The sequence below is a fragment of the Gavia stellata genome, chromosome 13 (genome assembly GCF_030936135.1).
Source record: "Gavia stellata isolate bGavSte3 chromosome 13, bGavSte3.hap2, whole genome shotgun sequence".
Taxonomy (NCBI): domain Eukaryota; kingdom Metazoa; phylum Chordata; class Aves; order Gaviiformes; family Gaviidae; genus Gavia; species Gavia stellata.
Genome location: NC_082606.1, coordinates 1,296,936 through 1,323,546, shown reverse-complemented (window position 1 = coordinate 1,323,546; position 26,611 = coordinate 1,296,936). Strand labels below are relative to the sequence as shown.

The 26,611-nt window shown below is 56.8% G+C and overlaps 1 protein-coding gene across 2 annotated transcripts in view; it reads left to right on the top strand.

Moving 5' to 3' along the window:
• Positions 1-19,353: 19,353 nt before the first annotated feature.
• The window catches only part of RBPMS2 (RNA binding protein, mRNA processing factor 2), a 29,647-nt gene continuing 22,389 nt past the window's right edge, over positions 19,354-26,611 (top strand). For both annotated transcript variants that reach the window (XR_009484260.1, XM_059823657.1), the window contains exon 1: positions 19,354-19,482. Coding sequence is in view for 1 of the 2 variants with exons in the window: in XM_059823657.1 (XP_059679640.1) it covers positions 19,423-19,482 (60 nt within the window). In the remaining variant the exon portion in view is untranslated. The remainder of the gene's footprint in view (positions 19,483-26,611) is intronic.

Sequence of the window (26,611 nt, the reverse complement as noted above, 5' to 3'; positions counted from 1 at the left end):
TTCAGGAGCGAAAGGAAGTGGTTTTGGGCTGGAGCCAACCCTGGGCATTTTGCAAAATGTCGTATAACGGCTCTGCTCAGGGCTCAGCCTTGCTCTGGACGTTGAGGAGAAATCACCCGAGACTGAATTTCCCAAGACCTGCTCTCCTGTGGCATCTGCAGCCCAGCTGGGTAGCAGGCAAACCAATTTCTGGTCATGAGCAGATCCCACCCTGGGTGTCATAGCTGGGGGGAATGCCGCGTGGAGACCGTTCCCAGGCTGGGGCCAGCTCTCGGCCTCTCCTTCCACCCGGATCACAGTGCTTCCGCCATCACGTTCCGGAGCCGTCCAGCGGCCGCCAGCCGCAGGAAGTGCAGTGGGTCGTGGGAACTGGCCTGAGGACAGGAGGCTGAGCTGCCGCGGGATCCAAGAGCAGTGCTCCAGCACGCTGCCTCTGCTCCGCTGGGCGAGGAAGCATGAAACGATGCAAGGGTGCACGGAGTACACACGCCACCAGCTCGGCCATGCGGCCCCTCGTGGGCCGGCATTGTGCGCGGATGCATCCCGTGCACGTGTTCCCATGATCACACCCATGTGCCCCTCACCAAAGTGTGGGTCCTCAGCACCCCTCTTCACCCTGTTCCCTGCTCAGCCTTCGCTCCCACCAGCCGTACCCCTGTCTGAGCTGGCAGGTTATTACGGACCAGCTGAAATGTCTCGTGTGCCTTTTAAAATTTTCCTCCTTTTTATTAAGTGAGGAGCCTCTTCTGAACACTAAAACCTCTGAGTCCTTGGGAAATACTAAAGTGCCACTTTTGGCTCTGCCAGCATTTTTAAGCATTTTTCAAACTATTTGCCAAGTTCTGCTTTCAACTGATTGAAAAATGCCGTGTTTTGGCGTTCTTCGTCCCCCAGATCTCTCCCAGGACTTGCTGGGGCCATCGTCCTGCCGAAAGAGCCCTAGGAACGTGGGCACAGCAGTGCCCCGTCCTTGTCCTCGAGCACAGCCTTGTTGGGCACGCTTTGCCTCATGGCCCTGTGGTTTTTTTAGGGGATATTCAGCTCAGCCACCATCTCCCAGCTGTTTTGCTTGGTGCGTTTCCAGCTCACTTCTCTCGCAGCAGGTCTGGATGCCTGCAGGGAGAGTGGTTTATTCGGGACAGGAGTGTGGGATTGCTTGGAAGCCAAAGGGAACAGCAACAGGGGGGTGAAGCAAAGGCAAAATGCAGACAGAGTTTTTCTGTAGAAATTTCTACTGGTGTTGGTGAAAAAATAGTAACTTTCTGGCCCGAAGCTGTGGTTCCCCTCTCTGTCGGCCCCCTGGATTGTGAGGCGGGCGCAGCCACGGGATGGCGGTGTGCTCTCGCACGTGTGGCACTGTCCGGCTCCGCTGCGTCTGGGCCTCTGGCCAGCTTTGCTGTGAGCTGGGTGTCCTCTGTGTGGGACCGTGCCCGGTAGGCGTGGGGTGGATTTCCAGGCGCTTGGTGGGTTTATTATTTTGCAGTGCTCCCAGTCCGCTCGCTATTTCCCCAGCATGTGTCGGTCGCTGAGGGTGTCCAAACTGGGCGGCAGTGGAGTGAATCCAGGCGTGACAGCGATGCTGAGGAGGCTGCACCCTGTCTGCCCCACTGCAGGAGGGTAACAGTGTGGGGTGGGGGGGTCCCCGGGACCAAACCCATGCCTCATCTTCATCCTACGGCCACCTCTGCGCCCCAGCTCCAGGCAGCCCCTGTCAGTGTCACTTGTCACCCCATCCATTACATGGTCTTTTCTCCCTCCCTTGGTCCTCTGTCCCCTACATTCCCACTAGTGATTGTGTTTTCCTCCATTTTATGGCGTTTATATCAACTCCTGTGTGATCTTCCTTTGGCCTCATTAGGGGCATAGATAGCAGAACCCTCCTGGTCCCAGGAAGGTCACACCGGGAACAGCGGCATGTCTCAGTGCTGCTGGCAGTGGAAATGGAGAAAATGATGCATTTGAATCCCACCTACTAACACCTGAAATTCTGAGGGCTCAAATATATTTTCAAATGTTTTAATGCAAAACCAGGTTGTTCTCCTCCCCAGCCTCCTTCACTCCCCCCACCCTGCAATGAACTCCAGCTGGAGAATGACATGGAGCCGTGTCACCTGCAATACCCCCTAACTTTTGTTCCTGTCTTGTGTCTCCCTGCAGTGGTTTTACACTTTGCCCTGGAGATGTCGGCTCTCGCCGTCTGGCGTCGCACTGGCTGAGACGCAGCAGAGGTTTCCTTCCAGCACGACTGTTGGGGTCACTCTTTCACAACAAGCGTTTTTCTCCTGAGTGTGAGTTGGGCTTTCCAATATGACGAACTCTGAGCATTGCATCCTGTTAATGTTGCGCCGGCCGGGATTTCAAGCTCTCGGGACTATGTTCTCTAGACGAATGCAGGGTCAGCAATATCTTTGATTTTAAATAGTGCAGCTACGCAGGAATAAGCTTTTTACGTGGCTTCAGAAGCTTGGTAAATTAGTGTTAAAGCTCCCTGGGCTTCTCTGGGTCTGGATCCAGCAAGGGAGCTAGGATCTGTTCATCATCTGGCCGCTCCCGGCTGTCATCGGTGGAGAGGGAGTGATGTGGCTTAAGCTTGCAGTGTCATCCCCAGGTCTGGCACATGGCCTCACAACTGTGGCCATCATCACAGTCACTGCAGCCCCCTTCATGGTACCCTGAAAATGCTGTGGTCCTGGGACAGTGGGAGTGTGGGCTGATGTCAGGACCCTGCTGGGGTCGCTGAGGGGAAGGCCCATCTTGTGCTTGGTTTCCCCTGCTGCTGGACTTAGGATTTCTCTCGAAAGGGCCAGTGGAAAATATAATTAGAAAGCAGCAAAAAAACCGTCACGGCTCTGCCCTGGCTGGTGTGCACTGGCTGGCAGAGATGCAGGATCTCCCCCCAGCTTGCTCCCCATCCCTTCCCTCACCCCTGCCCATCTCAGCCCCTTCCCCAGCTGCTTCCTCCACCCTGGCAGTCCCCGAAACACCTTATTGGTGTGAGCAGGGCGCAGACCCACCAAACCCATCCTTGGCCTGCTGGCACATGCTCTGCGACACCTGGCCGAGCTGGGGAGAGGAGCTGATGCTGCTGCAGTGCGTGGGTCTGGCTTGCGGTGGGCACAGCAAGATTTCCCCCCCTGGGGCCAGGCTGAAGCCTGTAGGCTCTTCCATAGCGGTGAGGGGCCGGGGGTGGCAAGGCTGGAGCATCCTCAGGGGGTCTGACCATGCTGCCGTCCCGTGTGAACGCGGCCTCTCCCAGCCCGTCCGGGGCATGTGTGACCACGTGGGAACGTCCTGTCCTGGTGGAGGAGGTGGGTGGGACGGTGGGGGAAACGCGGGGGTGGGAGCAAAGCATTGCCTGGTGATGGGAACCAACCACACAGAGGAGGGGGTCTTCAGGGATAAATTTAGTGGCGGCAAAAGAGCCCAGCTGGCTGTGGCTGGCCATGCGGTGAGCGAAGCGTGCCAGGGGCGTGCGCGGCTCCTGCTGTCATTGGGTGGCAAAGCCTTGCCAGAAAGCCCTGAACACCTGATGGGGGCAGGAGGATAGGGTGGGAAGGGGGTAGCAGTGACCCATGCAGCCCCAGCCAGCCAGACCCCATCAGCAATCCTCCCCAGCGGCTCAGTTATCACTCGAGGAAGAGGAGCTCGGAGAAGGTGTGCTGGGGCTGATTTGGGAAGCAGATTGCCCAACCACAGGGTGCTTTGCAATTCCAGCGCGGTGGCTTTGTGGTCTTGGGCCAGGGCCTGGCAGTGCTCCTTGGAGGATGTGCCCAGCACCAGGGTGCCAGCCCCAGCCTGGCACCACAAGGGAGCCATGAGAAGATAATTTGCTTTATTAACAGCATGGGGGGGTGTCCTGTCTGCTGAGTGTGGGGACCAGTCAGGCCTGGTGATACCCTGCCACCACGTCACAGGGGACATGGCACTGGTAGCATCTTGGGCTTCGCTGGATGGCCAATGCATGGCGACGCTGGCCAGCCGCTCCTCCTGGCCTTGCGGTGTGGCAGGGGCATTTGAAATGCCATATTTTCTTGGGCAAAACTGTTTCCCCTTCTGGATTTGATCCTTACACAGGGGCAGCCCTGAACAGTGCTCCCTTGGGCGACGGTGCTGGCAGGGAGCCTTTCACACTGCTCTTTATATGTTTCCCTGCGCTCCCTGTCATGCTGATCTTTGAAAACCCATCCCCCTGCTTTTCCTTCAGCATTCACACCCCTGGGCCTGGTCGGGTGATGGCTCACCTGCTGCTGCAGTGCTTATCCCATCTCTTTTCCCCCTACCCCATCCCTACATCTCCCTTCTCGCAAAGGTGTTCACATGTACACCTGAACATCTCCCTGAGAGGAGACTGGGCTCAGATGCTGAGCTGTGCCACCTTCTCCTTGCACCCCATGTGTTGGATCAGCCGTGGAAAACCATCCTCTTTTGATGGTGCCTGGCGAGCCAGGCATCCCTCCTTCCCTGCATCGGTGCTGCTGCCTGGGGCTTTTGCCGGCAAATTTCTGCTGGCCTCTTCCGAGCCGAGCAAAATCATTTTGTGCTTCTTTCCTGCATCGGGCAAACACTTGCCATGTTACTCATTAACCTGGTTAGTCATGTAACCGTAGTGCTGGACTAAATATTGTTTGAACTGGTGACCCAGAGCCTTGATTCCCTCGCTCTTTTCTTCTCCAAGGTACTGTGGCTCCATGCAGGGGTAAGTATGCACCGTCGGCTGTCCCGGGGAGAGCTGAAATGCAGAGGGCAGCGAAGGATTTGCAGGAGGTTGAAGGAGCCCTGTTGCAAGCTCTCAGGGACTGTAGGGCTGTGGGTATTCCCAAAGCTAGGGCTTGGTTTGGGTTTGAATGCAGTTGGCTTTTGGGGCCGTGCCGGCACCTTTTGCTGCTGCATGTGCCATCCCTGCCCCGTGCCGGCAACGCTGCTGTTCCTTCCGCCTCGCCGAACGGCAGCCGGTCTGAGACGGAGCCTGTTTAATTCAGCAAGTCATAAATTCATAATGCTTATTTACCACGCAGGGCCATGAATGTTTGATGGTGGCCACCGGCCCGCTGCAGTGTGTCTCATGGAGGAAAAGGGGGTGGCTGGTAGGGGGCTGGTGATGGGGCTGGCATGGAGCAGGGCTGCCTGGGCTAGCGTGGCCATGCCAGGATGGGGCTGGAGAGATGTGGGCTCCTCCTCCAGCCCTGCAAACCTGCCAGCGGTGGGATGAAGCCGTTATGGCTCTGCGGAGAGATGCGTGGGGGCCGGGACGGCAGCTGGAGACTGTCAGATTGAGGGAGGAATGAAGCAGGGAGCCGGGCGCAGAAGGGGGAACCTGGCAATTGGTGATGAAGGGGGAAATTCAGAGACCTCGGGGGTGACACTTGCTTGTCCCCAGGGTGTCCCAGGGACAACTGTGGGGGGCTGCCCCATATGTGCTGCTTGATGCTGGCACTGCTCGGCAGTGGTTTGGAGATTAGCGCCGTGAACTCGGGAAGCCCCTTGACCCCCGACCCCGGCTCACTAATTGGCTGCGGGGAGGAACATTGCCGTTCGCGGAGGGGTAAGGAGGAAGGGAACCTTCTCCCCAAGAGCTGCTGAGACTTCAAGGAGAAGGCACGGGCGGGGGAGTGTAGCTGTGCAAAGACAATATTTTGCAGTTCACTCCAAAAGAGCCTCTTCCTGCTCATGGATCTCAAGCATTTTGCCCATCGTAAGCAAAAGCTGTTGCAGTCGGTGGCCCCCCCGCAGCTTCTGCCGGGCCGTTGCTCCACGCTGGCAGCGCCCAGGGTTGCCTTTCTTGCTCTTTTGGAGGGCGCTGCTCTCTCCTGCCTTTTCTTTGCCTGAGATCCTCACTTCCTTGGGTGTGCCAGGGTGATTGAGGGAGCCAGGCACGGGCTGTACCCCTGGAAACTCTGGGCTCCCTCACAAGCCATCCTGGCTTCCCACTGAAGGGCCGCAGTGGCGGGGGGATGGTGTGCAGAGTGGGGGCTTGACGGCCGGTGGAGCCTGATGGGAAGTGACGGCTCCAGCCGGGCGTGCGGCTGCAGGTTGCCATCACAGGGGGACGGGGCTGAGGCAGCTCGGAGGTGCCCCCATGGGTCGATGCCTTCCCTGGCATTGCTTAGTGAGTGCCAGGGGCTGTGGCATGCCGCCGATGAGGTGGCCCTCAGCCACCGGAGCTGTGGTGGCACCCGCTCGCTGAGTGGTTCACCGCTTTCCCTGCTGTGCTGAGACAAGCCAGGCCAGCCCGAGTGACAGGTCTCCCCTTTTACGGTAGCTTTTATCTGTCCCTGGAGAATGCAGCCCCAGTGCCGGCTCAGCCCGCGGTGGCACTGCCGACAGGACAGCTGTGCCGCCTTCCCTTCTGCTACCCCAAACTTTCCCATCAGCTGGCCACGTCCCTGCTTCACCAGCTCCCGGACCCGCTGCTGCCACACCCGGGGCATGTAGCAGGAATTGAAACCCTCTTCCCAGCACTCTGGGAGTCCTGCCCTGCGCTGGCTTCACTGGGAGCGAAGAGGGCACATGTCCGGTGGTGGCTTGCAGCTCTGTGCCGGACTGGGGACAGTGGTGTGCCAGTGCATCCCTGGGTGATGCACCTCAAACCCCGCAGACTTTACTCTGCCCCAGAGGCTCCCCAGCTCGGACCTGAACTTTTCACCTAGGACGTGACTGCGCACACTCCCCTGGTCGTTGCAACACTGGCGCCAGTGGGGCTGCTATCGGGGCTGCGGCTTAGGGGATTTGGGAGCGTGGCAGCCATGGGCAGCTCTGTTTTAATTTACAGTGACAAATGTTTATGGGCCTTCTGCTAGAGCCCATACTTCACTGTCTCTGTGGTCAGCTTCCTCCTCTTACAGCCTAGAAAGGACCAGATAGCCATGGTCTGGTGCCAGGAGAGGGGCTTCCCATGACAGCATGCACGTCCTCTGTACCAAATGCCATCACCTTCCCCCTACAGCGAGCCCAAAACGTGAGGTGACAGTGTAGGAGCAATGTGACCATGCTACTGGGAGGGAATGAGCAAGACAGGAGTCAACTGGGAGGAACTGGGAAGATGAGGTCTGTCTTGGTGTTTGCTGGGAAGCAACTCTGAATGACGTAGGATGGCTGATGGATGCGTGGACATGTGTATGGGACAAGCCCTCCCTGCTGTCGCATCACTGGGACCAGAGTGGGAAGACACCAGACACCTCCAGGAGAGGTGTCCTCCTCAGTCACTGCTCCAACCGGCAGTTTTCAGGCTGTCCCAGAGCTCTGCTCTGTCACGCATCTCCGCTGACATGGCCTGATGCTCCCAGTCGATCCCCAGCAGCATCCCTGCCAGATCACACTGTGGCTGCTGCAGTTACAGGGTGGCTGTTTGGTGAAGTGCTCAGCCGGCTCCCGGCCCTTCTTCGGGTGCTTGTTCCTCTGAAATATTCATCAGCGTGCTCCGTGGGAGACACCGAATTGCTCTAAACCTCTCTGAATATTTCATCCCCCACCCTCTGAATGATACTGATGTTCTGCTGGAGCTGGTGACGTCCCTGGGCTCAGATCCCTCTGAGATAAGCTGCAAAAAAAGGCAGGTTGGTGTCCCACAAGCCTGCCCACTCACTGGGGCTGTGACACCAACCTGCCCCACCACGCAGCCCCCTTCTCCTCCTCTTCTCCCCGCTGTCTCTGTAACAGCTTCCAAATGCAATATTTCTTGCTCACGCCGTTCCCACGAGTGACTGCTGGTGTTCAAGGGTCTGGCAGATGGACCCAACTGGGACGCTGGGAACGGATAGGGCAGCTCTGCCAGTCCCACGGGGTGCTGCCCAGGGTGCGTTTGGGTGCAGTGGGTGGTGGGGTGCTGGCATCAGGGCTCCTTGGGGTGCAGCAATTAACAGAGAGGTAGGTTGCAGGGATTAGGGATTAGCAGATGATGCATGTGCTAACAGTGGGTGCAGGACTTAGCAGGGGTGCAGGGCTGAGCAGGAGGAACTGGGATGATTGGGGGCACAGGCACTAGCAGCGACGCAGGAATTAGCGAAGGGTGCCAGGTTTTGCACAACAGCTCTGCCTTTCAGCGTTCAACCGTTGCTGCTGAGTGCTTCGAGGCACCCAGGTTACTCATTATTCTGATTAATTAATCAGCAATTTTGACCAAATAAGTCAAGAAAGTGGAAAAATATCTGAAGAGCTTCTTGCCTGTTACTGTCCTGCCTTGGAGTGGGGTTGGGAGCTATCGCTGCGGTGCCAGGGCTGGTTGTTGGCCCCTCTGCTGATTTTGCTGGTCTCGGGGATGGGGGATGGAGGAAAACAGCAGTTGCCCACCCTGGGGACACAGAGAAACGCATCTAGTCCCATCCCACTGCCTCTCCCCACTCCTTGGGGGGCTCTTTCTCTACCTCCCTGCTCTAGGAGTTAAAACCTTCCCTCCAGCCTGGCGTTGCTCATGGAAAGTTTATATATAGCCTTTTGTTTTTGCCAGCGTCCCCCTTGAATTTAAATAGCTCTTCCCCGTCCCTGGTGTTGACCCCGGATGTATTTATAGAGAGCAATCAGATCTGTGCTCAGCACCGAGCAAACCAAGCTTGTGTCGTCCCCCCGTGGGAGGCTCTTACATCAGTGTGGCTTCACTTTTAGCCTTGCCTGTACGGAGGAGGCCTCGAGGACTGGAGAGGGGCTGCTTGCAGGGTTCATCGCTGGGGCTGTGCCAGGCTGCAGATGGCTTCCTTTGGGGTTGCTGCACCAATTCCGGCCATGGAGCAGCTTTTTTGGATTGCCATCATTAGGGTTCAGAGTGAACGCTGGCTTGCGAGGACTGGTGCCGTTTTTCCTGAGAGTGCTGTTTCATGCGTTTCATGTCGTGGAGGTGAACCGTGTCTCCGGTGCCACGGGCCACGCAAAGCCAGGGCTGCGAGCAATCCCGCAGGCTGGTTTAACTCCCCAGGGTTAAGCAGGAAACTCCTGCCACGGCTCCTCCAGCCAGCCAGCTCCCCCCGCGGGTGCCAGCTCTGCTCCCACCCTGGAGGTCCGGGCTGCTGGGCGGCCTCCCCTCCAGTCTCAGCTCTTGACTATTTAAGGCAAATCTCCTCGCCGGACTTTTAAACAAAACCCGGGCTCCTCTCGCTCTCCTCGTTTTAAATAACTCGCCTGGCGTAAACAGAACGAGGCATAAGACTATAAATCAGGCATTCCCGGGACCTGCTTGGCAGGGTGCGTGCACGGGGGGCTCGCCAGACCCCCAGGCTTCATGGGGAGCTCTTTTTGGTGCCTGGGGGGGAGCAGGCGTACATGGGGAGTGATAAGAGGGGCTCTCATGGGGCAGGCGTTCCCAAGGAGACTAATGAGATTACGGGGCGAGAGGCGCTGCCTGGGCTGCTGGCGTTTGGGGTAAAATAATTAAGGTTGCAAAACAGTTTCCATCACGGCCCCTTGCTTGTTGTTCCCCACCAAGGCTGGAATTTTCCAGGCCGTATTCCCTTCCTGAAAATGAATTTTTCCTGGGAAGTTTGAGCTGGCGATGATCAGTGATACAGTGGGTGTTTTGCAGGAATTTGGGATGTGGGGGGAAATGCCTAGACTGCAGGCGTGAGCCCAGTGTGTCGGTCGCGGGGACACAGGCACTTTGCACCATAGTGCGTCTCCTCCGTCCCATCAGCCAAAGTAATCGACAATGGCCGGCCCTGGAAAATCAGCCCTTGCTGCCGTTAGTCCTCGGTTTTTACACGCTGTGGTCAAAGCAGAACAGAAGTAATTATAGCTTGTCCCAGGGACCAGTGTTTCCCATGATAAAACTCTTTGTTTTGTGTGGTTTTAGGGCTTTGCCAATCTTTAATCGTGAGCTGAAGTCTTTCATGCTGGGTGTCCAACATACCAACATACACGAATTCATCTAAACAGTCCAGTTTAAACAAGTCTGGCGTTTCTGGGACTGAGAATTGGGAAGATGTATTGCTTTGGTTTGCTGCCAAGGCATGAAACTCCGAGGGGTGAGACTTGGGGTGCCCTGGGGATGGGCCACTAGCTGTGACCATTGGGAACCCCGGGCTCTGGCCAAGCCAAGGAGCCCTCCGAAACCCCGCAGGTCATGCAGGCTCCTTGGCTTTGCCCGGCTGAGCTGTGGTGAGCATCCCTTGTATGGGGATGGCACTGAGAAGGGTGCCACTGCAGCATTTTGGCTCTGCATCATCCCAGCTCTAGGAGGGCAGGAGCAACCATGGAACCATGCTGTTGTGCCTGGCCTGCCCGCTGGCACTGCCCTCTGCTCTCCCTTCTCCGCCCAAAGGCAAGCAGGATGGATGGAGCAGCCTCTTGCAAGGTGATGCTTCATCTAGCTCTCATCCTCCCCTGACTTGCTAATCCCTCTCATTATCCACATGACCAAGGAGCAGCCTTCGAAGTGCTGGCGGTGACGGCACGGTGGCCATTAGAGAGCAGGTTGCACCTTCGTCCAGGAAGCGTCGTCTCCAGGAGGAGGGCATGGGTCCTCCTTGACCAGACGAGATGGGAGGCTGAAGCCAGCAGGAGGTCTCCTGCATGCCATGCTTGGTGGGCTGGGATCTCCCCCGTGCCAAGCAGTAACACACAGGGTCTGAGGATGGAGGTGTCCCGGGCTGCCCTCCATGGTGCTCAGCGTGACAGGGCTTTACATTCACCTGGAGAACAATGGGGAAGAGGAAGGAGGCTGCAAGGAGACTCCTTCCCTACCCTTGAAGCCACCCACGGACAAATACCCCCAGGGTGGAGGTGCAGAGGGCTGGCCGAGGGGAGCCCATGGGAGAAGGGAGGGTCCTGGGGAAGGACATGATAAATGAGCTGATAAAGGGCTTTTCCAGACTCGTGGCTGCCACAGACGAAGTGCCGCATCCAAGTTGGAGCAATGGTCATCCTGTACATCCCCTGTCGCTCGCTGGCTTGTGCCTTCGGGCTTTGCGAACCGTGGTGCATCACGTCCCGTCGCCAGCAGCGGAGGCAGCGGGGGAGCCGAGCTGTGCCGCGTGCAGTGGGATTGCTTGCTTGGGTTTTTGGCCATCTGTTTTCCAAGTCGGAAGGTCATGTGTATGTTGGTCGTGTTGCCAAGGATTCCTCCACAACAAGTCTTTTTGTTTTAGTTGACACAGTCTCCAGTGTGTAGAAGGGCTGGACATTAATAATCTTTGTGAAAATGGGACGCCTTTCTTGGGAGAGTTTGGGTAATGCTTTCGGGGATGAACAGGGAACATGATGTGGCAGAGCTCAAAGCTGCCCACCTCCTCCATTACAAAGGTGGGCCTTCTTGACTGTGTAGATGCTTAATGGCAAAGTTTGGGAGCACTTCTGCCCTCCATAATGTCTGTTGATTAGGTATGAGGGTAATTTAGCAGAGGATGAAGAGATCTGGTCTGGAGAGGCCATGTTGATGGTCAGAGGTGGGTCTGCTGAGCAGGACGGGTCATGGCCCCTCCACTTGGTAGCACCTGGCTGAGGGCAGAGAGAGATCCTGGCTCAGGCAGCCTGGGTTTGCTGACACCCAGAGGTGCCTGGGACAGGTCCTGGGGTAGGACAACACAGGAGGCTCAGGACACTGGTGACACTGATCCTCTCTCAATGCCCCGGGTCAAGCCATGTCCCGTCACTGCTGCTCCAGCCACCCACGTGCGTGCCAAAGCCGATGTTCTCACTGAGCACCCTGTCAAAACCGCAGTCAAACAACCATAGAGGGTGGGAAGGGGCAGGATCTGGCCTGGCAAAGGCTTGCCACAGTGCGCCGTGCCTTTTCCCTGCCACCATGGTAGATCTGGAGACCATCGGTGCCGCTTTGTCGGTGCTGAGTGCCAGACACTGAAGTGGTGCTGCGCTTGCTGACGGAGGCAGTGATAACGGGGCCGGGGGGAGCCTTTTGCCCCACAGAGCTGAGAGCCTGTCCCTCCGCCAGCGGGGCAGCTCCCACGATGGCTCAAATGAAGAGGGACAGATGTAATTGTGGAAGTCCCTCCACTATGGCCCTTCCAAGGTGTGTGGGACTGCAGCAGCCCAGGCAGCTCCCAGCTCCTCTGTGGACGAGGCATCATATTGATCATATCGTCGATGAGATCCAGCTGCAGTATGGGTAGAATTTTGGCTCCCGAGAGCACCATGGTAGTTTCAGCTGCCCTCCTCACTGAATGGCGGTGGAAGGAGCTATAGGGGGTGGACACGGAGGGAGAGCCCTGATGCTCAGACGTGGCTGCAAGGTCTGGGCACATCGCATGGACCTGGCACTGAGACAGCCCTCGCCCTGCACTCGGCAAAGCTGGGTTTCTGCCTCCGTTAAGGGCCAGCTATTGATGCCCCTTGGGCAGCAGTTCAGTGCAGGACAGGTGCCGGAGCCAGGCTTGCATGGGGTTGGGCTGCCTCTGGGGCCTTTAATAAATGCCCATATAGAAGATTCCCACTGATTTGTTCCCCATAATTAATATGCCCGGATAGTGCAAATGACACATTAATTATGAAACTAAAGAGATAACAGTATGTTGTTTAAGCACTGCATAAGCAGGGAGGAGTGCTGCCCTTTCTGCATCTTCAAGGCAAAAAAATGAAGAGTTTTCGGGCACACTAAAGCACTGTCTTCATTTCCTAGGTGAATAAACGTCAAAAGCCCTCCATGCAGCAGCTCTTTTTCCAACGGGAGATTGCTGGCATGCTGCATCTGTAACCCATCAGAGGAAAGTGTTTGGGTTTATTGTTCCCGCTCCTGGCTCCAAACAGGCTTTTCTGTTTGGCGGCATTTATTTATTCAAATTTTGAAAACACAAGCTCTCCTCGCCCCTTTTTGGTCTGAAGTCCACTCAGTGGGTTCACGTCATGGGGTATGGTGAGCGTCCTCAGAGCTCAGCTCTGGCGGCGCTGCCAGGAGCTGCTCTGAAATGCCCATAAAAGCAGCTTTGCAGCGATCTGATGCGTCTGAGCAAACATTTGCGCGCACCTCCGAGCCCTTGTCTTTCTTGGTTAGCTTCAGCTCGTCCTCCTGGGGGAAGGCAGAGCTGGAGAAGACAAGCGGTGACGTATGGAAAGGAATTAAAGTTTGAAAGCCCTCACCACCGTCCTTAAAGCAGCTACTCCAGGCATGTGATGTCAGATGAGCCCTGCTGTTCCCCCCCTCCTTGTCTCTGCTGAATGCCAAGCAGGCCACCCGAAATCCTGCGCAGCCCCTGGGATGGGGCTATTTGCATCCCATCATTCGGTACCCAAATACCAGCGGTCCCCAGTGCCAATTTTCCTGCCACAACTTTCATCCTCTGCACGTTAGTGGTACCACTAAATCAGTCCTGGGGATGTCACGGGTTTCAGAGGGGAAGGGGCCGGCAGCGCCTTGCTGACTTGATTGATTTGGGGCACGGAGCGGATGCCCCAGGAGGTTGCTCTGGCCGTTACGTGGGGTGACTTGCTGCTCTCCTGCCTTCGAGCAGGAGACTTTTGTGGAGTCTCCTCCTCTGGAGATACTCAAAACTCGCCTGGACGCATTCCTGTGCCATCCGCTCTAGGTGAACCTGCTCTGGCGGGGGATTGGACTAGATGATCTCCAGAGGTCCCTTCCGACCCTTATCATTCTGTGATTCTGTGATCCTCCTGTTGCTCCAGAGTCCTCCTTGCCGCTAACTGTGCTCTCAGGAGGAGCAATGTGTCCTGCAGCTATTGTGGTTAAATACAGCAAAGGAACTGGGACCAACAGGAATCTGAATGGTTTGACTGGGCAGGAGCAGGCCTCCACCACCTGAACCTTTGCTTAGGACCAGTATAGCCATGTGGCTTTTGGTCCAACGCATGGAAGGAGTTGGGAACTGCTCTTCAGCCTGGCCTTGACTAAGTGCCATCCCTGCTGTTTGGGGACAGATGGGCCAAAGGAGCTTGTGGAGCCAGGAGGAATGGCTGGGTAGGCTCTGCATTGGGCAGAGATGGGGACTGGGCAGTGGGTGAACTGCAGAAGGGGCTAGTGAAGGGTCACCAAGGAGCTGGGTTGGGTTAGTCTGATTGAAAGGAGGTTGAAAGGGGGTCTACTAGCAGCTTACAACTCCTAGAGGGGTAGTAGGAAAAATGGTGGAGCTACACTTTCCTTGATAGTGGCAGATGATATAAAATGAGGCAACAGCCATAGATGGTGGCTTGGAAGGTTTGGGTTTGGGTGTTAGGGAAGACTTCTTCCCTGCTGAATGGTGTGGCCTTGGGATGGACACCTGGAGAGGTGGGGCTGCTCTGTCCTTGAGGGTTTTCAAGGCAGGACCAACCTGATCCAGTGCTGGTGACAGTCCTGCAGGCTGTTGGATGGGGAACTCCAGAGGTTCCTTCCCACCAATGCTGTGTGATGCTAGAACAAGTCTCCAGATGTTTGGATGCTGATCCATACCAAAAGCATTATCTCAGCCCCAAAGCCTCCTCCTGTCTGTGGCCAGAAAGGTCTCTGAGAACTCATCTGAGGTCCTGTAAAGAGTCTTCGGTGACACCAGCACCTAGCTTACACATGCCTGTCACTCACCACAACAGTGTCAGCCAGCCCCGTGGCACAGTGGGGTCAGCTGGTTTCCATTGCTTGCTTGGAAATCAGGGGTTCTCCACATCCCATGGTTAGTGGCCTCTTCACAGCTGGTGTTGCAAATCCCAGTCCAGAATAATTAACCAGAAAGACTAAGGGCATGAAGCAAAAGCAGCTGGGATAGATGGAGGGGTGTATGGGGGCGTCTCTGAGGCAGGATGGAGGAGAGCAGCAGAGCAGTGCTAGCTGGTGTGGTCCAGGGAGATGCGGGACCTCCCGGGCAAGGACAGGAGGAGGAGAAGTTGGCACCAGTAGTGAGCAGAGGAAATCCTCCCTTCACCATACCTCAAAACATGTTGGAAGTGGCACGGGAGCATCCTCTCTGCCCTGGGACAAGTGCCAAGGCTCTGCTGTTGTCCCAGATAAGCAGTGAGAAACAGCAAAACAACCCAGCACCTCATCCAAAGTTGGCACAGCCCACAGTGGGCTTGGGGGTAGCAGGAACCCAAGGTACCCCCTAAGACAAGCCCCATGATCCCCAAAATGAAATTCGTTGCCTCTCTACAGATGGATGAACAGGTCCTGGGGTCACAAAATGAATGGCCAGCAGATACAGGACGCAGGAGCTCAGCCAGAGAGAGACATCCTTCCTTTATTACCTATAACTAGCATCCAGGCAGCTAGACTGCGCTCCTGGCTATCCTGTCTCTTGCGCCAGTGACCTGCTTGTTTGAGGGCAAGAAAGAGCCGTCAGAAAACGTTAAGCTGAGGAACAGTGTGTAAAAACACTGGAGTGTCTACAGGTGGTTGTCGTTTCAAGTCCCACCTTGATTTCTCAGCTGATAACAACCTGTTTCTATCTCAGGTATTTAAGTAACCCCCTCCCCTGGACCTGCCTGATGGCTGTGAGCATCTCACAGCTTTTACTGCCTTTCCTTGATGAGGCACTGCAGTGCCTGTCATTTACAGGCAGGACAGCATGGTTGGAGCTGTTTGCATGGGACGTTGTGGCAGGGCAGCTGGGGACACGCTGCCCATCCCTATGTGTGAAGAAGTGCAGCGGAGACCTGGAAGTTGCTCTGGCAATGAAGGTGCTGTTTTCCAGCTGGCAGTGACCCGGCTGGGGCTTGTGGCTTGGAGGTTTCCACAGCAAGCTGCTTTCTGAGCTCTGCCACGTGCTTGCGGCAGCACAGTTGGTTTTAGGGGGGCATCTCTGCTGAGTTACCCCATGCTTGCTGCATGCATGCTAAGAAGATTACAACACTGCAGTGAAGTGCATATTCAAGTGACTGCAGGAGACCATGCAGTCCTGGGCATAAGAGTAACTTTTTGGTCTCACTTAAGTGCTTTTCATCAGTGTGGATTTGGCTTCAACTGCTAGCTTGTCCACCCTGAAGAGGAACCAGTGTGGGAGAGGTTGGTGGGTGTGGGTTGGATAGTCACAGCATCACCTCTGCTCTTCTAACCAGTGCATCTCTGTGGATGTCATATGGCAAGGACAGGGCCTCTAATGCAGACCTTGGTTAGACTGTGGAGGTAGATGCTGTTAGGTGATAGATGCCTCAGGGTGAAAAGCGTTGGTGTAAAAATACATTGCTGTAAAATTTGGATAAGCATGGTCCAAACCAGAGTGTCACCCTTGTCCTGCGCTGGTTCAGCTGCTGTGGTGACAGATCACACAGTTAAAGCTGAGCATCTCCATGTGGAAGTGAAGAACTACCCGAAGAAAAAATCCTCAGCCAAAACCATTGCAGAGACATCACAATTTCCTGCTGGACTGGCTCACCTGCACAAGCTGGTAGCAGAGACCGCTTCATTAGTCCCACCTTTTGTCCACCCTTGTAAGCTCCTGGGAGCAGGAGACATCTCCTCCCTGTGCGGTTGGTTGGACCATCAAGGGCTCCATGTGCTGAAGCACATGCTGCTTTGGTGCACTGCTTTGGGAGGGGAGAGGCTGCCTGGGTGTGATGTTTATGGGGACATCAAAGGGACTTATGAGCCACAAAACGCTGGGATGTAGGGGTGCTGCCACCACGTACAGCTCTGAGGTGTGGTTGTGCAAGCAGTATGCGTCTCTCTTGCCCAACAGCGACATGATGAACTTGCCTACGGAATGAACCACAGGTTACGGACCATGAGTTTGGCAGCAATGTGGTGGACCTGCCGTCATTGCCCCAGTGTGATGGATGCAGCAGCTGTTCCGCTTGTGGCGGGTGTTTTTCCTGCTGTGGAAAAGGCGGCGCGTTTCCTCCGCATGTGTGTGCAGCGTGGCTTCCTTGGGGGTCTGATGAAAACCTGCTGCTGCTTCTGACTTCCACCCATTTGTGTCTTCCTCCGCTTGCCACAGGCTCTGCGTCTCCTGACTCAAAGTCTGTAGAAAGTAAAAAAAACCCCAAACCTAAACACCAAGAAAGCTCTGTGAGGTTACTCTGGTTTTTGCTTAATTAGCACAGGAAGCAAATATTCCTGGTCTTCGTCAGAGTGGGCTGGCTTCGAGTCTTTTCGGCATGGCAGGCAACGCTATTCCTGGGAGTTATTCCTGCACAGCCTTACGCTGGGGATGAAGTTATGGTGAAGCGCAGCATCTCTGAAGACCGGAGAAAGCTGCTGAGGATCTGTCCGTGCCGAACTCCATGGGTGGACTGGGGGCTGTCACTGTGGTTCAGCAGGGCTGGGTGTATTCTTTGTGTGAAAAGTCTCCCAAAAAACCACCCTGTGGGACAACATTGTAAATACAAAAATTGGTTTTTTTCAATTAAAAAACAGGGTTTTTCCTCCCCTTTTGCACGACCTGGCAGGGATTGAGCTCCCTGGCTTAGCGGCTTGTTACACAGCCTTTCGAAAAGAAATAGTCGCTTTGCCGCTGTCTATATGAGAACTCAATACACAAATCCATGGTGCCGCATGCAAACAGCTGCTGCTGCTAAAAGCCCTAACCTAGAAAGCAACAAAATGCAAAGCTGATGCTCCCAGGAGGACGTTTCCTCCCCTCCAACACCTCCTGTGATGAAACCGCACGGCCCCACAGGCACTTGCTTGACTATGGTATGGGAACCACCTCAGTCATGGTGCTGCCTGCGCGTCCTCTCTGGTGCTGGACCTGGAGCTCCTTGGGTCATCCTGTATGATGCTTGTGCATGGGGACGGCTGAGTGTAGGGTTAAATTTTCATGGCAAGCCTCTGCATAACCAGGTGGCAAAGCAAGTCAGAGGCTGGGGCTTGAACAGGGCAGTAAACCCAGGTGTCGGTGGAGAAATCAGCTGTGATTGCCCCCAGCCAGGCTCACACCTCTTCACAAGATGCACATGAGCAAAATGGTATCCCTGAGCTGGATTCGCTGGAAGCAAATGGTCTCTCAGAGCCAGCTGTGGACTCAGTTTGATTTTGAAATGACATTCAATGCAGTGGGACAGCGCAGGCCACGGGTGCCTTAGAACATCTCCAGCCAGGGCTAACCCTGACAAGCCAAGGACTGGGAGCACACATTACCTTTGCAGCTCAGGGGCGTTATGGGACTGCCCGGGCAGGGTAGGGCTGATTTTCCCCCTCACTTTCACCCAGCCTTGGCACCGAGGAGGCAGCGAGGACTGGGTACAAGCAATGCTGGTTAGGCTAACGTGGCTCAGATCCCCTGAACATCTCCCATTTGGCGGGTTGACCCCGAATGCTTGGGGTTTTACACGTTTGCCTCACATAGGGACAAAACTCTGGGACGCAGCATGCAGCAACAAGCTGTGTGCCCCATTTTCTGCTCCCATTACACATCCCCAACTGCGGGCTGCCCTTTTGCACAAAGGCCTGAAAGAAGGCAGGACCCTCTTCATCCTCTCCAACTGCCAGATGGGAATGGGTCTGGCTGCTCCCTGGGCACGGTGGGGATCTTGGTGCGGGCTGGCACACTGCCACGTTGGGGAGCCCGGGGCTCTGCTAGAGCCTGGCTCTGACCTGTGCCAACCTCCCTGCCTGTTTTGTGAGGATGAGGTTGGTTAGGTGCTGGTGCAGGCAGGGAGAAGGGCAAGAAGACAGACATGCCTCAACCCTACTCCTCCTCCCAGGCCTGAGAGCAGGGCTGTGCTCCTGGCACCCACCGGCTGTCTGCAGGGACACGGGGCTTCTCTGGGCGCTTGGGCTGCTGTCCCAGGGAACCGGGGGCTGCTGTGGTGGGGGATTTTGGGCTGCTCTCCTGGGGTCTCAAGGCTGCTGTCCTGGGGGATATGGGGCTGCTATCCTGGGGTATATGGGGCCACTGTCCCGGGGGATGTGGGGCCACTGTCCCAGGGTTATGGGACCCATGTCCCGTGCTCCTGGGGCTGCTGTGCCTGGGGCTCGGGGCTTTCATCGGGGGGGTTACAGAGTTGCCGTCCCAGGGCTGTGGGGCTGCAGTCCCGGGGTGCTCGGGGTTCAGCCACGGCCCCCTCGCCCCAGGGATGCCCGGGAGGGAGCAGCCCGGCCCCGCTGCGGGCGGAGAGGCCGGCGGGCCCTTTAAGAAAGTCGAAGCCCGAAAGTTCATCAAAGTTGAGAAAGTTTTTCGTGGAAAGGAGGGAAAAAAAAAATAATTAAAATAACTCGAGCCCAACAACAAAAAAAAAAAAGCCCCGCACCCCTTCGGAGGGGGCGGGCCGGGCCGGGATTGGCGGCGGGCGGCCCGGGGGCGGCCCCGGGCAGGCGGGGCGGGGGCGGGCGGGTCCCGGCCCCGCTGCTCGGTGCGCGGCGGCGGCGGCACCGGGAGCGGCGGCGGGGGCTGGGGCTGGGGCGCGTCGGCCCCGCAGCTGCGGCTCGTTGCGCTCCGCTCGGCCCCGCTACGCCCGGCCCGGCCCTTAACAGCGGCGCGGTCCCGGGACGCCGCATGTGAGCCGGGAGGGCAGCGCCGCCCCGCACCGCCCCGCACCGCCCCCGCGCACCGGCACCCCGCTCCCGGACCGGCCCCGCGGAGCTCCGGAGCAGCCGCCGCCACCCCCCTACCCCGGCACCCCACCATGAGCAACCTCAACAAGGACACCGAGCACACCAACGGTAGCGGCAACGTCGAGGAGGAGGTGGGCAGCGGGATGGGGCACCGGGGACGGGGCACGGCGGGGCTGAAGTACCGGGGAGCCGGGGATGGAGCGCGGCGGCGAACTGGGGTGGGGCGACGGGGATGGAGCACCGGGACGTCGGGGGACTGGGGATGGAGCACGGCGGCATCGGGGAACTGGGTATGGGGCGGTGCGGACGCGGCAGCGGGGCGTCGGGGAGCCGGGGACGGAGCTCAGTGCCGTGGTCGGGGAACCGAGGACACGGCGTCGGGGCTGGGCCCCCGGGGCGTCGGGGAACCAGAGACGGGATTCCGGGGCTGCCCCGGGCTGGGAAGCCGTGGCCGGACCGTGGGAGACGGAGTACGGAGGCGTCGGGGAGCCGGGGCTGGAGCACCCTGGGCAGGGCGCCGGGAGCGGCTCTCGGGGCTGGAGCCCCGCGGGCCGTACCGGGGAGGGCGTAGGGGCTGGATTGGGGCTGGGCGGGGTGAGCTCCGGCTGGGAGCCCCCTCGTCAGCCCAGTGTCCCTCTAACCCTGCGGGACAGGGGACTGGCACGTCCCCGCTCCCTCCAGCCTAGCCAGTGCCCACGGGCATGGTGTCCTGTCTCCAAGCCCCTGCGGCTGGAGGGCACCAGGCTCCTGCATCCAGGGACCGCTCTGCCCATGTGGGCTGCTAGGGACACGCTTGGACCATGCTGCGGAGACCTTGCCCTGCTCCTCATGTGCTGGCAGTCTGGCTGGAGCTTGAGCGCTGTGAGCCACCCTGCCAGCAGTCCTTTTTCCCTGGATGGCCATTGCAAGCCAGAGCCTGGATGCTACTGGACTCTGTGCTGGGAGGGCTTGCAAGGGTTGCTTGTCCATAGCCACATGCCGAAGCTGAGCTTGCAGCCCTGCACGTTTGTCCTCCGGCTGTTGAAGCCGCTGGCTGGGTGGTAGCATTGCTGCTAGTGCAGCACCCATCTTGTCGCACCCCTTGAGCAGGTGTCGGTGCAGTGGGTCGCCAGCTGCCCTCCATCTTGGAGAGGGTGCTGGAAAATGCCTGGCCTTGGTAGCGTTTTGCTGCAGTCTTCCGCGCCCGGCCCTTGGGACTGGGGAGGTGCTCTGCCCCCTCCCCTCGCTCTCCTCCAGCGTGCCGTGCGCTCACGCCGCCGCAACATGGCGCCTGGCTTGCTCTGCCACCCACCGGGGCTGGATGGTCCCTGTGCACCAGCTGTCTTGGGGCCATCGTGCCCACTGGTCTTCAACCCTGGTGTGGGGGGACCTGGGTAATGGGGTGGAATGGATTGGCAGGCGGTGGCCGTAGCGTTTCTCTCCCCTGTGCGGAGCAGGGCTTAAGTGATGCAATGGGACATGGATGTGATGCTGCTGGTGACACGTCCCAGCCTCACTGGGTGGCACTGGTATGGGTGGGTAGAGAGACAGAGCACCTGGGGCCCTGTGCTGCCTCCCTGGTGCGGGGAGGGTTGGTACCAGGGGGTTTTGCGGGCTGTCCACGCGTGCGCAGAAGGCTCAGTGCGGCTCCTTGATCCAATTATTCACTGGCCTGCAAAGCTCCCCGAGGTCGATGCTGCTTGGCACGTCCCCATGGCATTGCTCTGGCTGGGCTGGTGCCTCGCAGGTGGTGGCCAGGTGAGCTCTTGGTGCTGGGGCAGAGCTGGCCTGCTCCCTGCTGCCAGGTGCTGGTTTGGCGAAGTGGGTGCTGGTTTGGCGAAGTGGGTGCTGGAAGCTATTGCATTTTGGGAGTGTGGAAATCCAAGCCCTTTGGGGAGGCTGGTCCTCCCCTGGGTGATGCTTGGTGGCTGGAAAACCAAGTTAGATTGCATCCCTGGGGAACGGGGCAGGGGTTGAACAGAAGCGGCCCCTGCTCTCCATCGTGCCACCTCCGGGTGTGTGCAGGGAGGGGGATAGTCCGGTCTACCCTGCTAGATGGTCTGCAGCCTCGCTGGGTGCATTTGTCACCCTGCACCCAGGGGTACAGCAAAGGACTGACCACCCTGGGGGTGGCTGAGGATGCTTGGGAGATGGTGGGCTGGGACTGGCGGGGGGGTGTCCCCATCCCTGGTGGGGTTGCTGTTGGAAAGCCCTCTCTCTGCTGGATCCATCACAAATAATGCTGTGGCTGATGAGATGCTGGTTGGGCTCCACAGTGGCCGCTCTGAGCCTGTGGGAGCCCTCTGAACGCTTGTTTTTCCCATACATCCTCCTGGCTGACCAGGAGCCGCTCCTCACAGTAGAAGCAGCTAATGGTGGCACAAGGAATGACCTTGTGTTCAGGGTCCTGGCGTGGTCTGGGGGGGCTTAATCCCACATACCGCCCAAATTCTTGCCTAGAGCTTCCCTTGATACAGAGCAATAAATATGTTTAGTGCAAAGTAGAATCCTTCAGTCCCAACATACGCAGGAGGGTGTGCTGGAGTATCTTCCCACACTGCGTGGATAACGCCGCCAGATCCTGGCGTTGCGTACACTCCTCCATTTCCCCCCCCCTCCGTGAGCCTCCTTCGCTGCCTCCCTGAGCGTTTGCAGAAGGGCGCCGTGTGCCCCAGATACGGCGGGGCGAAGCTCCCAAATTCAGCCTTTCCCTTTATCTTATCTGCAAGCCCCTGGATCTTGCAGCCCCTTCCTGCCCGGTGACATGCGGAGGACAGGAATGCCTCTCGCTCCTCTCGAGGTCGTTAACGGGAATGTTAAACAAACAGGCCCTAATGTCAGTCCCTGCTGTTCCTCACCAGACACCTCCCCAAACTCGATCCCTCCCCACTTGCTGCTATCTTCTGTTTAGTTTTCCAGGCAGCTGCCAATCTGCGTGACAGCATATGTCTCGCACTGCCCCTCAGGAGCGCCAGGACAGGCAGCTGCCTAGGTGCTGCACATGCCTCTTGCAGGCAGAGCTTTTTCCGGCAGCTGGAGGAGCTTGCTTGCTTGCTTCCCGTGAACACTGCGTGTTGTGTTTGTGGCTGCATTGCAATAAGGACCCCGTGTGTTCACCCTGCTGTCTTGGGTGTCTGATGCAGAAGTGTTGCTTCTACTCTGGAAGTTCATCCTTGCTCTCCCAGGAGGTCACTGGAAAGTTGTAGGTCCATGGGGAGAGCTGGAGCTGGCTGTTTAGATGCCCAAAACATGTGGCTGTAGTCTGCGGTTATCTCATGTGTCCTCTTGGCCCCTTCCCTCTGAATGACAGAGTGACTGGTGTCAAGGGCCTGCTTGCAGCTCCATGGGTGGTGGCTGCTGCTGTTGTGGTAGAGCTTGGACATTGTGGACTGCTGAATGTGGAAAGCATCAAACATGAGGTTGTGCTGGGTGGGCAGAGCCCAGATGAGGACCAGGAGAAGCTACCTGGCTAAGCTCTGCTAGGAGAGGATCATCTTCCCTGTTGGTCCACAGCAAGACTGCGGTGTTACCCATCAGAGTTAGAAAATCCCCTGTTAGGGGAGGCAGAAAGCTCTCAGCTCCCAGACAGCCTCCTTGGCAGTAAGTACTTCATCCCTGGCCTTTCTTAGCTGTTGCACTCTGGAGCTGCCAGAACCACCCAGGAATGCCACTGGTGAGCAGCTTGTGTTACGTGCTGGATGTCTGTAGCGCTTCATGGACTGGTGCCAGGCATCTCTTGATTTCTTTCGTCTCTGCTTGAGTGGACCTAGATACCTCTTGCATGCATGGATTCTAGCTCTCTGACTTGAAACAAATAAGGTTAATATAACTTCTGAAGTCAAATGACTTTGTGATGCTGCTCTTTGCTGCAAAGAACTTGAGGGTGTAGTAGTTATGGTCACCACTTGCTAATCTTCTTGTACTTGGTCTGGCTGAATCAGGATGGTGCTTCAGAGCTGTTTTCATGCATCATAAAAGTCCCCTCAATGTTAGATGCAGCTTTCTGTTAGTGACAGATTGTTGGCTGAGCAAATAACCCTGAAGTCACCATGCATGCAAAGGTTCTGGGAACTGGTGTGTTCCCAGACCTCTTCGTGGTCTATCAATGAGTTGCTCTTATTGAGGAAGGAATGGGGGAATCTCCATGTTATGTCCTCATGTCCTGGTGCCTTTGTAAATACCCTGTAAAGGAGCTTCCTTTTCCTTTCTTGCTCTTTCAAATCTAAGTTTCTTAGACATGAGTCTATGTTGTTCTGAGCATCAATATCCCAACTAGTTCCCATGATGCGGTAACTGTTCTTCCTCCTGCTACCTGGCTGTGTAGCTGGTCTAGTAAATGAGACCCAGCTTAAGAAATGAGTCTTCGTCCTTGGCTAATCTGAGGAGTTGCTGAGCAGAGCTTTTCCCTACTTGGCCTCAAAATGAAGGGGTTTCTGGTGGTGCCTGCAGAAGTCATAAAGGGCCGAACCCAAAGGCTCCCTTGCTAGTGAAGGACTCTGCTTTCCCCTCACCAAAGTAGGAAGGATGCCCTTGGAGGTGTCTGGAAGGTAGCTAAGAGTGGTTCAGGCTTTGCTGTCCTTTCTCATGCCTCTGCTAGAGGAACTGGCACTGTCAAGTATGACTCTTGCTGGAACTGGTAAGGAAGGCTTTTGGAGCCAAAAGATCCTTTGGTCTTGGCCATGCCAAGTCATGAAGACTTTGCTACTTGCACGGAGCCGTGCTTCTGCCTGTCCTGGACCTCTGAGTGCCTAAAGTAAAGGCTTCAGCTTGAAGCCTCACCAGGGCATGAGTGTGGTAGCGAGGTGGTCAGCACCTCACCTACAGTGCTCAGCACCTTCTCTCCAGGAGTACCAGGCATTAGCTGACACCCAGTAGCCTTCTCAGATCTGGAGGTGATTAGTCTCAAAAGTGTGTTCCCAGGGATGCCTGTACATCATCGGCCACCCCTGGAGCAGGAAAGTACCTTCTGCATCAACAGCCACCATTACGTGAGGCAGGCTCACGTGGCAGAGGCTGTAAGTGGAAAGAATTAATTTGTGCTTTAAAAGACCCATGTACCATGCAGGATGGCTGAAACTAAAATTCCTCCTGTGTGCCCAGCGCTGTGAAGTTGGACCTGGTGACCTGTTGACTTCTGCTGTGTGCCCTATGGGAAGGAACAGTCTCAAGCCCAACTGGCCAATTGTTATCCCGTGGTAGGGCAGGGTGGCAGAGTGTAGACATGAGATCCTGCCTCCAGCCAGCCCAGTGGCTGCTGGGGTGGGTTTCTCTAGAGGACAGTTGCATGGGACCACATATGCTGGCCTTGAACGTTGCTCTCTTTCATCACCGAGCCCAAGTTTACCTGGTCGCAGGCTGTGGTTGCTGGAAACCCAAGGACCCAGTATGGCAGTCTTACCTGTGCGGAGGATCTCCAGCCCTGCTGCACAGACCAGAAGAAGCTATGGAAATGTTGCACCTCCTGGTTTGCGATGGTATATTCCCTCCTGTGCTGCAAAGGTCATGGTGATGGGTTCTTGCATTGGTGTGGGGTCTGGTCTTGGTAAGTGGCTGTGTGTCGGAAGCTGTGGGCCTGGAGATGTGTGTCCCTCCCATCTTCTTTCAAGTGCAGGAGGCCAGTGTCTATCTGAAAGTGTGTCTCCCCTGGGTCACCTATAGCAGTGGCTTGAAGTGCAGAGCGAGCTACGAACTTCGAGAGAGCACTGAGCTCCTCTGGGAGCTACTAGAGGAGGGAAGGAAACTTCAGCTCCCAGGGTTTCCCTGCCTGCAGTAGGCACGTGACCTGTTTTTTAGCAAGGGCCTTAAAGCTTGGGCTGTGTGTTGTATCCATTCTTGCTACGCGTTCTGCCGTGCTCCGCAGGCTCTCCTTCTGGGCTTGTGGTCTTACCTCTGCCTTGCCCTCTACATTGTATGGACTGGGTGCCTGCCCGGGGTCTTGTGGGGAAGAGTGCCCTGTGGTGCAGAGGGAGATCAGGGCATGATGCTGGTTAGGGTTGGCATTTCTGGTCCATTTTTGGGTAGCACAGTCCCTCCCCACTGCCTAGTGGCCCTGTCTTGCCAAGAGCTGGACTGATGCAATGGTGGCTTAGTTCTGTGGGTGCTTGTCATCCCACTGGTGTCCCCAAAGGTCTCCTTGTGATTGGGGTGATGCTCCACTAACCACTGTCAACAGCAGAGAGCTGCTGCAAACTTTCAGCTCGCCATTGCTTGGGTTTTGTGGAAGACTTGCTTGCTGTTGGACCATGGAGATACCAGGCATGCTCCATGGGGCTGGGGCATGGCCATTAGTGTACTGCCCTGAATCGGGTTGATTTGAGGAGAGACTCATGTGCCTCTCTGGATATGTCCTGCCTCTATGGGCAGAGGAGGCATAGGACTGAAAAGTGCCCAGGAATTGCCTTGTGGTGGGGCAGAGCAGAGACAGATGTACTTGCTTAAGGACCTGAGGTGAGAATGTACCTTGTGAGGGTCCTGCATCCAGTCCAATGTCTTCTGCTCAGGGCAGAGGCTGGCAGAAACTCTTCTCATCTCAGTCTCCTGCCAGGAGAACAAATGCCTGGGTGCGGGCGGGAGGAGCTGCTCTGCAGCAGGTTTCCCTGGTGCGAGAGCTGTCCCTGTGGGTAAGGTCCATGGCTCCAGCCACATCAGAGGGTGGTAGATGTGCTGCTGGGTCTCTGGAGCCAGGGGTTTAGTGCAGTGGGCTGGGTAGTGCAAGCATGGATGTGAGCATCCTTTAGCATGTTGGCTGTGATATTTGTGCATGTCTCCTCTAACTTAGCAGACCTCTTGGAAAGGTGGAAGGCTGCCATGGCATCCTGAGGATGCTCAACCAGCATCTCCCTGAGCTGGGGAGCTGCCCCATTGGGACAGTAATCTCTTGGGAGTTGTGGGGCTGGCCTCCCCAAATGTTTCAACAGCTTTGAACCCCTGCTGTGGCCCAAGTCCTCCTGGGTGCCATCCTTGCCATGAGATGCTGCAGAGACACAGGGAATGGGACTCAATAGCGCGAGCATGGGGGAGTATCCATTGCAGACCTGCACCAGCAGCACTTCCTGCGCCGGGGCTGTGGACTATTCTTGGGTGCTGCCCCTTTGTGCCTGGACTTATCTGCTCCCATGTGCTTCCTGCTCCCCCGGGCAGGGGCTGGTGCCTCCCCCTGCTTCCCCCTCGCTTGAATGCCTTCCTGCCCTGACCGCAGGGGTGGCAGAGCCTTGTTGATATCCCCCTGCCTGACATGGGGGAAGAGCAATGCTGGGGAGGGGCTGATCCAGCTCTAAGCAG